General features: G+C 36.1%; 1 protein-coding gene across 1 annotated transcript in view; it reads right to left on the bottom strand.

Moving 5' to 3' along the window:
* Positions 1-12,005, bottom strand: part of LOC135690278 (uncharacterized) — a 45,934-nt gene that overhangs the window by 29,335 nt on the left and 4,594 nt on the right. The window contains exons 4-12 of the mRNA XM_065207786.2: positions 11,137-11,181; positions 10,142-10,204; positions 9,518-9,538; positions 6,887-6,972; positions 6,051-6,152; positions 5,331-5,416; positions 2,831-2,903; positions 1,420-1,447; positions 258-332 (exon numbers count right to left, since the gene is read on the bottom strand). Of these exons, the coding sequence (XP_065063858.2) occupies positions 258-332; positions 1,420-1,447; positions 2,831-2,903; positions 5,331-5,416; positions 6,051-6,152; positions 6,887-6,972; positions 9,518-9,538; positions 10,142-10,204; positions 11,137-11,181 (579 nt within the window). The remainder of the gene's footprint in view (positions 1-257; positions 333-1,419; positions 1,448-2,830; positions 2,904-5,330; positions 5,417-6,050; positions 6,153-6,886; positions 6,973-9,517; positions 9,539-10,141; positions 10,205-11,136; positions 11,182-12,005) is intronic.

Genomic DNA, 12,005 nt, shown 5'->3' on the forward strand with positions numbered 1-12,005 from the left:
TAGCGGTTTTATCGTGCTTATGTAGATAGATTCTAAAACTGCAAGGGGAACGACAATAGAAATTGAAAAAATTGTAGCTGAATCAAACTATAAAACCGTATTTACAAAATCTCCCTGCTTTTGAAGTGCCTGTTTTTCATGCTGTGCATTCATTTCATTTAATTAATTCTCAACCGTTAGCCTGTTTTTCATTCGGTGGCTCTAGGTGCAAAATGTCATGTGTCAAAAAGAGATCTAGTAGAGTCAATGCAACATACTTGCCGCATCTTTAGAATGGTGGCATTTTTCTGCTCAGCTTCAGATTTTAGTTCATCGAGTTCTTGGGCTTTTCTCTACAATAAAATTTCAAATGCTCAAAAAATTAGCATAATCAACATAATCTATCAATGAAATTAGCATAATTTGAATACATATGTATACATAAATACATATGTAACTTACAATGCGTTTCTTCTTTGCTGATTGGTCATAATTTATAACATAGTTTATAACATGATTGGTCAACATAGTTTAATAAATGAAATTAGCAAAATTTATTTCTTGACACATAAAATGTAGCATGCATTTCTTTTTTGCTGATTGGTCATAATTAGCATAATCAACATAATTTATCAATGAAATTAGCATAATTTGAATCAATACATATATAACGTATAATGCGTTTCTTCTTTGCTGCTTGGTCATAATTAGCATAATCAACATAGTTTATAAATGAAATTAGCATAATTTATATCATTACACATATAACGTAGCATGCATTTCTTCTTTGCTAATTGGTCATAATTAGCATAATCAACATAATTTATCAATGAAATTAGCATAATTTGAATCAATACATATATAACGTATAATGCGTTTCTTCTTTGCTGCTTGGTCATAATTAGCATAATCAACATAGTTTATAAATGAAATTAGCATAATTTATATCATTACACATATAACGTAGCATGCATTTCTTCTTTGCTAATTGGTCATAATTAGCATAATCAACATAATTTATCAATGAAATTAGCATAATTTGAATCAATACATATATAACGTATAATGCGTTTCTTCTTTGCTGCTTGGTCATAATTAGCATAATCAACATAGTTTATAAATGAAATTAGCATAATTTATATCATTACACATATAACGTAGCATGCATTTCTTCTTTGCTAATTGGTCATAATTAGCATAATCAACATAATTTATCAATGAAATTAGCATAATTTGAATCAATACACATAAAGAGTACAATGCGTTTTGTTCTTTGCTGAAGATAGCAAATAGAATACAATGTGACGGGCAAGAATAGATTTTCCTTTTCAAAAATCCTTGCTTGGACCATAAAGACAGGATTAATTCAAGGGGATTTGTTATTCATTAAGAACCATTTCAAAACAAAGAGGCAAGCTAGAAATGATGAAAATTTCAAACCTTCCCCATCTCAACGTGTCCTTTCAACCTGAAATTTAATTTAGCACCAATATAAGCGATTGTGATTCAATCTATATATTTATCTATATATTAAGATTATTGAACTGTCGAAGGGATCCTTAAGAATCAAATAGACAAAAAATATCACACGAAGACAAACATTGTAATATATAGAATGCGTTCTCCTTTGCTGATTGGTCATAATTAGAATAATCAACATAAATTATCAATAAATTTAGCATAATTTATGTCAGTACACATAAAAACTACAATGCATTTCTCCTTTGCTGATTGGTCATACTTAGAATAATCAACATAATTTATCAATAAATTTAGCATAGTTTATGTCAGTACACATAAAAATTACAATGCATTTCTCCTTCGCTGATTGGTCATAATTAGAATAATCAACATAAATTATCAATAAATTTAGCATAATTTATGTCAGTACACATAAAAACTACAATGCATTTCTCCTTCGCTGATTGATCATAATTAGAATAATCAACATAATTTATCAATAAATTTAGCATAATTTATGGCAGTACACATAAAAAGTACAATGCATTTCTCCTTCGCTGATTGGTCATAATTAGAATAATCAACATAAATTATCAATAAATTTAGCATAATTTATGGCAGTACACATAAAAAGTACAATGCGTTTCTCCTTCGCTGATTGATCATAATTAGAATAATCAACATAATTTATCAATAAATTTAGCATAATTTATGGCAGTACACATAAAAAGTACAATGCATTTCTCCTTCGCTGAATGATTATAAAGAGAATAATCATCATAATTTATCACAAATCTGAATGACCATAGATGGAATGAATGATCATAATTAGAATAATTAACATAAATAGCTCCACAGCCTGAAGCTTTTGTATCTCATTTAAAAGAGAGGTCAATTGTATAATTTGTTAAGAGGAAGGTTCAGGGATATCTGGGCTCCGCATCAGAGCACTACCAGATGTCACAAAAAAAGGATTGAAGGTTTCAAAAAGCAATTAATTGTGTTTGGTGAAAAGTGTGACCAAATAAGTAAAGTACAATAAATCAAAATAAATATAATATATTAAAATAACGCATAAAAATCATAAAAATGCAAAAACATAGAATAAAAAAATATGATAAAATAAATAAAGTACAATACAGGAAATTTAATGAAATATGATACATAAAATATAGAAAGTAATAGAAATGCAATAAATGCGATAGAATAAGATATGATGAATCATAAATACACTGAAACATGATAGAAGACAAACAAGTAAAACACAACAAAAAATATAAGACAATAAATTTGATAGAGTACGATAGTGTCAAATATATAACAATAAGACACTGCGTTTACTTAGAAAATATTTTTAATCATAAGTTGATTAAATTGAACGGAAACCTACTTTTCAATTTCCATCTGTTTGCCTTCCAGTGTCTTATAAAGTTGCGATGATTTCCCTTCGTTTGCCTCCAACTCTGAAAAGCAAAAAAATTACTTTTACTTAATTTTCAACTTAAACTTTGACTTTTCACCTTTGATTTTAAAATTCTGATCTCTGGCCTGGTTTCATTACTTCTTCTTTCAATTCCTACCTAAAGTTAAAAGAGGTCAATCCGTTCATGAAAATCTTCTGATGGCATTGAAACCAAACTTATTCAGGGCCTCCGACGGAGGAAGGGCCGTGGGAGGGGGGCACGCCCACCTTTTCCAAAACAGTAGAGCTTTTTTCAAATTTTTTGGTTATAAGTGATAAATTTTCTCTCCCCCCCCCCCATTTTCCAGCTTATGACGGATCCCATGCTATTAGTGCTATGCTGGAAAATCAAGTGATGTGAAATATAATGCTGTAATTCGGGCTGGAGATAGCAAACATGCAATTGCAGTTTCTTTGTTCATCATGATTTGTCTATTTGCAGTGCTCCTACCTGCACGAACTCGCTCCACTTTCCTCATGCTAAGGAATTTAACCCAATCAAAAGGCTGGATCTTGCTCCAGCTGTTACGCGATCTGATTGGCTATCTAGCACTTCCCGAAGCGAATTTGCTTCAACTGGAGCAAAGTTCAGTGATCCCATTGGTTTATGAGACCATAACGTTTGTCAGCTGGTGCAAAATTATGAATAACTCCTTCCAGTCGATGCATTCAAAATTAAGATGTTCAAATGTAAACAAAGAGATTCTGTGGGGGCAAGAATAGTTGCAAGGAGAGATGAGAGGAGGGATCCGAGAGGTCTGCAAATAATTAATTAGAATTCTTAACGTTCACTCAAAATCGAAAACCAAACGCTGAGAAAAAACGTTATATCCAGTTAGCTGTTATTTTGAAATGCTATCTGGAGCAAATTTTCCGGTCGCTTCAGTCTGAGCCCGGGACTGATGACACGGTGGAAAATCAACAAGATATTTGTACCCGACATTTTGCCTTCATGCTAAAAGATTAAAAAATGCCTTTATGAATAAAATATACAATCGTTCCAAAATATGATATTTTGAGAGCAGAGTTTCAGAAAAGAGCGTTGAAAATATGAGACTCCTGGCCGGTGGAATTCTACCATTCAACTGTTTCAACGTCAAAGGGCTGATCATGATAACTAAGCTCTCTTAAAAAGATGTTTAAAAGAAGGAGAGGCGTTAACAAAAAGGGCGTTAACAAGAGGGTTGCATCACGAATCTGTTAGAAAAACGGAGACGTTCAGTTTTTGTGTGTGTCGTTGGTAATTAGAAAGATATACTACTGGAGACTGTCTGTGTTTTATTAGTAAGATAAGAAAATAAGTGACAAGGTGTTACGATATCTTAACATTGTTTGGTCCAGTACCCTCCTGTAAAGTAACTTGCCTTTAATTTCCAGTCAAATCAACATTAAACCCCGTCTTATGCAAGAGTATTAAAATGATGGTACATTTAATCCACTTAGTTGATCTTAACAGGGGCCTTAAAAGGCAGGGGGGGGGGGGTAAATAAAAGGCTCTCCTCCTTTATTTTGTATTGTAGTTTGTTTTGTAGAATTGTATTTCATTGATTTTGTAAAGCTTTTGTTGTTTAATTTACAGTATAATTTGTGGAATTGCATTGTAGTGGAATTTTAAAATAAAAGGAACTGAACTTAAGGCTGGAAGGCTAAGTTATTCGCTGCGGTTGAAGATTTGGAAATGTTTTTAACAACCGGTAAATTCAGAAAGTTTTTTGCCATCCGCTTGGAAATCCAATCGCTACATATAAAGACCGCTGAAAGAACTTGTGTCCATTCTAAATAGCAATGAGATCTTACCATCCCTGTTTTCACATGAAAAACCACTGGGTATCATTATTCTAATTACTGACTGGAATTTAAACAGCCAACCAGGTTTGATCCTATTTCCAACCACAAAAGCACATCATTTTTCGCTAAACAGGGCTTATGGGTTTAGCTGAGCTCCACCCAGGTCTAAAAAGCCTAACCCTTCGGTAAACAAACACAGGCTATAAAAAGTTAATTACCCACTTTAAGGCAAAGATATGGATCATGTGGAGAAAGTTATACTGGAGACAGATCGACAGGGCATATCGATGTATAAGAAGGCTTCTGGCAAAATTTGCCTTGAAGGTACGATTGGTTTTTCCTCTTTCAATGCCGTAGGAGCAATAACATCATCAGGGGGGGGGAGGAGCTTTGCATAAGGGCAAAATTGAGCACCTGTCCTCTACAAGTGTTAGCCACGTTTGTTTGGAAACTCTAGGAACAAAAGATACTTTCAATTTAAAACAAGGGACTTTTAAGTTTGTAATAGGTTTTGACACGCCTTTTCCCCCAAGAAAAATAGTCCTTTAGTCCGAGGGCTATATTGTCCTCCTCTGCGGATGGGTGCATATTCACCACTCAACTGGCATTAAAATTTGAACAAGAAACGATTTGAACTCACCTTTCTGGACACTTGTGAGTTTTTCTGTGAGCTGGATGATGTCATCTCTTGATTGGATGATGGCTTTTTCAAGCTTCTTTTTCCGGCTATTGGATAATAAAAATTTGTTACCAGTTGCAAAACAATCATTTTCTCAATGCATTTAACTGTTAAACTGTACCGTACCATACCGTACCGTACCGTACCGTACCGTACCGTACCGTACCGTACCGTACCGTACCGTACCGTACCGTACCGTACCGTACCGTACTGTACCGTACCGTACCGTACCGTACCGTACCGTACCGTACCGTACCGTACCGTACCGTACCGTACCGTACCGTACCGTACCGTACCGTACCGTACCGTACCGTACCGTACCGTACCGTACCGTACCGTACCGTACCGTACCGTACCGTACCGTACCGTACCGTACCGTACCGTACCGTACCGTACCGTACCGTACCGTACCGTACCGTACCGTACCGTACCGTACCGTACCGTACCGTACCGTACCGTACCGTACCGTGAGATAAAATAGAATAACAGAAAACTTAATTTACTACAACAACAAACCATTAAATATACTACATATCAATATACGCTAAAGAAACATAAATGCAAGAAAATATAGATCCGAAACTATCACATTGAAATTAAATCCAGTTTTATGTAGAACAAGTAAACAAATACAAAGGAAAACAGAACGATACAATATGACTAATTTGTTTTCAAACTTGCCTTTTTGCTTCCTTTGGGTTGACAGTTTCTAAAACTTTTATAACTTCAGTGGAAACTGCATTAAGTCGCTCGTGAGCTTTTTCTGCTCTATCCAAAGCGGTTCTGAAACATAGAAAATGTTCAAAAAGTGAGTCCGCTTAAAATACAATTCATTAAGAATTGATGACGTGCAAATGTTACGTCTCTGAGAGACATGGCTTCGACTTACACCATTCTGGGGGTTTCAATGGATGAAGTGGCTGTATCTGAAGGGAGAGTGGCTGTACCGGAAGGGGGTTCATTGTATCTTAGGGGGTGTGGCTGTGTCTAACGGTGAAGTGGGTTTATCTGAAGGGGTAGTGGCAGTAGCTGAAGGGAAAGTGGCAGAATCTGAAGGGGATTCATTGTTTCTTAGGGGGAGTGGCTGTATCTAACGGTGAAGTGGGTTTATCTGAAGGGGTAATGGCAGTATCTGAAAAGTTGTGGCTGTATATAAAGGGGAAGTCGTTACATTTATAGAAAAGTAGCTGCATTTGAGGGTGAGTGGTTCTATCTGAAGTGGTGTGCTTGTAGCACATATCCCAGTTTTTGGAAAGTTTGTTGGAAAAATAGTTTGGTTGTTATTTTAACTTTTGGTATGATCGTCAGTACATAGAATATATTACTTTCTCCCTTTTCACTTCTCCTCCATCCCTTCATGACCCTCTTCCATCCCTCCATGACCCTCTTTCCACCCCTTTCTCTCCACCCCTTTCTCTCCCACACATTCCCTTTTGAAGAAATATAGTTTTCCACTTATTAGTCTTCATTCAGCCAGCACATACTATAAAAATATGATGTCTATTCGGGGTATTTACCTTACATTTTTACCAACTTCTTCAATGTCGAAATCTGGATACTCTATGTCATATGCATCTTCGTCTTTGCTATTTTGAATGAAAAACTAAAAAAGAATACGAAAATAAAGTATAGTATAGTTCATGTTTGTTAACAGCTTTGTTTGGGAAAATTATGTCTTAGAAAGTTCAAACTTATTTTACATAATTTCTTTGCCAACATCTCGAGGTTACATTAAACGAGAAGTTGCAACTAAGAATCGTCCCGTTCTACACACCAAGCATGTAAAGTCATGTCTTTGAGGCATCGAACACCAGTAGCGTAGCTTGGCCTTCCAGACCAGGGGAGGGAAGGCATTAGGGGGGGGAGGGGGGGGGTTGGTGGATTGAGAAATCCTCTATAGAAAATTGAGGAATCCTCCATAGTAAAATCTGTCGAGTTAATCAAAGATGAAGAACAACTTAAGTGTTACTTAGCCTACCTATAGACGATTTTACCGACAAACTAAGGAGTTTTTGGACCAACTGAATTTCTACCAACCAAATCATTTAGAATGAAGCGGGAGGGTGTCGCCCCTTCACCCTCTGCTAGCTAGGCAGTTGGCAAGGACTATAAAACAGGTAATCATCATTAATCTTCATTAGTCAATATGCTTTTACACAAATAGCCTAGTAATAAACAAACAATGTCTTGCGATCACAATAAGCGTGAAACTCGGAGTTGCAACTTAGAAGCGTCCTGTTCTATACACCAAATAGCGTGTACAGCTCTGCCTATACGTCATCGAGCACTTTGTGACAGACCGGTAAAGAGAAATTTTCATTTTAAATCGTTTTAAGCAGGAGTCAAGACATCGAGCCATAGACCACAGACCACCAAAAGGTAATCTTCATTTAGCCAATATTCATTAAACGTTAAGTAGTATATATATTAACGTGAATATTTCCTGATGATCGTCTTTAGCGTGGAACTTGGAATAGCAACATAGAATCTCCCGGGAGTGTTATTTATCCAGCATGCTTAAAGGCCGACCTCCACTTGGCCGCGCGTACGGTGCGGCCAAGTCAGCGCATGCCCAGTGACTCGGTATGATGCAATATTCTTGCCCGTCACGTTCAAACTTTGTACGCTTTGAAAGTAGAACCTGGTTCTACTCTCAGAGCGGCCGCTCTACGTACGTCGGAGATTATCCAATCAAATTGCAAGACTTGGTGACTTGGCCGCACCGTACGCGCGGCCAAGTGGAGGTCGGCCTTAATACACGGATACAATGCCTGCCAAACGTTTCGGTACAGTGAACAAAAATTTCGCATAAGTTCGGTTGCACCCCCAACCCCCCCCTCTCTCCCCTTTAAAATAATGTTGAATAACAACAGATAATAAGTTGGAAACTCAACCACTGTAACCCTATCAGCTAGGTAGAGTTATGGGCTTTTCATAAGAGATTATAACGAACATACATATAAAACTAAATATAATGAAATATGATGCTGTCTACCAACAAACTAATGAAACATCATTGAGCAAAATTATGGAAAAACGTCAATTTAGATGGTTAGGACAGGCAGTGGTGGCGCCAGGGGAGGGCTAGGGGGGGCTATAGCCCCTCCGTCGGAAGCATCTAGCCTCCCATCGGAGGAAATTTTAGGTTTTTATCGGAGCAAATTAGACAAAATAACGTACGAAAACTGCTTATTTCAGTCATTTTAGCCCCCCTGTCGGAAGCTTTGGCCCCTCTGTCGGAAGATTTCTGGCGCCACCCCTGAGGACATGCACTTTGCTTACCAGAACAAACCCCTGCACAGCTAGCTTTAGGATACGCGGATGAAAAATAAACAGGACCAAGAGGCCGCCCAAAACTAACTTGTCTCGGAATAATAACATCAAACCTACGAGACATTTATAAGTCGAATGGAAAGAAGCTTGTTAACTAGCAAAATATAGACTTGCCTGGCAAATACATTTCAACTAAAAACTTGTGTTACACTAAGTAGATTTAATTACGAACAAAGTGTTTTAAAATATTATCATTCGTAACTAACTTAATATATTACATCAGAACCTTAATTGAAATAATAATGATAATATTTTCAATCAACATTACTGTATCTTATGACCGGAATCTAATGTACCAAAAAATTTCAACGACCGCAGGACGTTTCGAGAACTTTTGGCAGGGATTAAGGCAAAGAACAGTCATGTGAAGCACGTTTCGAGAACTTTTGGCAGGGATTGTGGCAAAGAACAGTCATGTGAAGCAAAGAGCCATCTAATCAACAAATCTTTATACTGGTCCTATGATATATCCAGAGCTCTGTAACATAACAAACTGGTCCACAGTAATATAACAGGCCACCCTTCAGCAAGAACCATACCTGAGGGGGGCAGGCTTTAAAACAAGAAAACAGATATATTTGAACAAAATCAAGATCATGGAATTATAAATATGCCAAATTTTCAAAATATCATTTGGAAAAACTGTAGCCATAGTGGACAAGCTGTTGTCAAAATTTTCATTTGGGGGGGGGGGCAGCCCCCCGTGTCCCCCCCTGCAGCTACGTGGCTGCTGAAACACCTAGATCAACATAAAACCACCTGTTCTTCAAAACAAACCGTAAGATTCAACTTCAAAACATCTGTATTATACCAACCTCATTCAACTGCGACAGGATCTGAAAAAAAGATAAAACAATTAAAGATCGATATTGTTCTATATCAATATCTTTAAAATACAACCGGCTTTAAATGATACAGCTGGTGGTGGCGCCAGATACTGTCGATAACGATAACAGGACTTTTTAATTAAAAGAATCACGTCAAACCAGGTAGGCCTAAAATTTCTTAAAATCTTGTTGATTGGAGCCTCAAATGCTTCTTAAATGTTTCTTAAAAACGGACTCTTGTTTTAGCGTATTACATGGAAAAAGTCTGTAGCCGAAACTTTCAGATTGAATTTCTACGTCTCTTAAGGCTCTCAGTTAACAAATAAGACACTTGAGTGTCACATTGTGTGTCACGTTGCGTGTCACATTCCGTGTCACATCGTAACAGAAGCTGCTTGTTCTAATTGAGATTCATTCTGATTTATACTTTAGATTCTATGCAATGACATTTGACTTATTTTTCTTCCTTATCCCTCTACCTAAGCTATCTGTTTCTTAGATGTCTCTCAGTTTTGTTGGTATTTGAGTCTCGTATTTCTGACTTCTATTTTTCTTTAAATAAAAGATGGATCAATAAAATGTAAAATAAAAGAGATAAGAGCGATCTCATACTTTCACTCTGTTTCCACACAGATTTTCATATCCCACAATAAAGATTGTCACTTGTTGCTGATACTAAAAGAAAATTTAAGTATATTAAAATATATAAAAAACATATTTCATATTTGGCTTGACTATTTTGAGATACATAGGACTATTTTGCTACATTTTAGATTCATTAACATCTTCTATCAGAAGGTTGGCTACCATGACCCTCCAACTAACCCAAAATCTGAATTTTGGTTCGTTGTCATGGTCATAGATAAAACTAAGGGGCTAATATTAAGATGGGCCCCCAGAACCACCTCTACAGTGTTTTTAAAGGGGCACCATCCCTCTTTCCAGGAGTTCTTCCGCCCGAAGCCGTTGACCCCTGGGGTCGTAGCTCATCCCCCCTCCTTACATTTTAGACCGGATGACAAAAATTTGGAAAGTCTAAACATGACGTCATCACTGATTTTCTATTTCATGGCCCTTAATATTTCCATATCGATTTGGAGAATAATATTTTCAGTCTCTCAACTCCAGAGTTGTTCTAGATATTAATTAAAATAATATCCTTATTGTTTTATCCTTTCCTATTTATAGTGTAATTCTTGTTTTTTCAAGTATTTTACTGAAGATGACTCTAGCTAGAGTTAAAACATTTAAAAAACGGATTATGTCTTTCTGATTATTTCGTATTTATATTTCGAGCTTTGTTTCACCGATTTTATCGAAAATTGATATCCAGAAAATGTATCTTTTAATCGCCGTGTTTGTTGTGTGCTTAATAAAAATAATTCTATTTCATATTTATCTATTTAGAGATTTTTATAATTTTTCAGCTGTCAGCCCGGTACTCATTCTGCAATAAATATTTGCAGAGCGGAGAAATTTTAAGAAAAATATTAATTTTACAGTTAAAAAGAAACGCACTTATGCTTAAGAAACCAATAAACGTTGTATAAAATTAGGCAACAGTGGAGTTGCATTTGCAGGCAATCTACAAAATGTGCTGAAATTACCTTTTTCTTGGCGATGGGATCTGACAAAATAATAATGAGCTGTGTCTGCAAAAAAAGAAAGATAGTTCGGATGTCATATTTGCATCTCGTGTTTATCAATATATTATTACTTTAGTTAGTCCGTTAATTAAGCAAAAAAATTGTCCTGTTTTCTTGTTTTTCTCTAAACATCTTAATAACATCATTCAATCATCTTTATTTTGCTTTAACTCTATCAGCCATAACTTTTTTTCCTTTGATTCTTATTATCAACCATATTACTTCAATTTACCATTCTTTTTTCAAGCCCAATCTATCTTTCCCTGATTCTACTTCCGTCCGTTTTGCTTTATCTTATTTCCTGTAAACGTTTATTCCCCACCATCCTATAGTCCCCACTGCTTACCCCTCCTCCCTCCCCCTTTTTAACTTCCCTTCTCCCAATCAAGCCCAGACTCCTTCGTTATCCTAAAATTTCTACTGTACTTCCTTCCTTTTCACTTCCCATCCCGTCATCCATCTCTTTCTCCATTGTCATCCTTTGCTAGTCTCTCTTTCATTTAGAACGTCTTACCAGGACATATCATTTCACCCCCGTTATCCACTCCCTCTCTCCTCACATGACAAACCTAATAACAATGATAAAAAGGTTCTTTAGATAAAGTGCCATATATTTCTCTGAGGGACTTTCCGTAAATTACAAAACCACTTCCCTAAACTGGCACAAAATGTACCTTTTAACTCTAACAAACTGACACATTATTCTATTTGAACCAAGAGAGTGGGCAAATAAGAACTTTATTAATGCATAGTTTCACGATTCTTGGCACATGTGTATAAGCTGATAACATCCCCACTTTTCGTGACGGTTTAATGATCAATATTTTAAC

The sequence above is a fragment of the Rhopilema esculentum genome, chromosome 1, assembly GCF_057945365.1.
Source record: "Rhopilema esculentum isolate cy_ngs chromosome 1, ASM5794536v1, whole genome shotgun sequence".
In the NCBI taxonomy this organism is placed as follows: Eukaryota; Metazoa; Cnidaria; class Scyphozoa; order Rhizostomeae; family Rhizostomatidae; genus Rhopilema; species Rhopilema esculentum.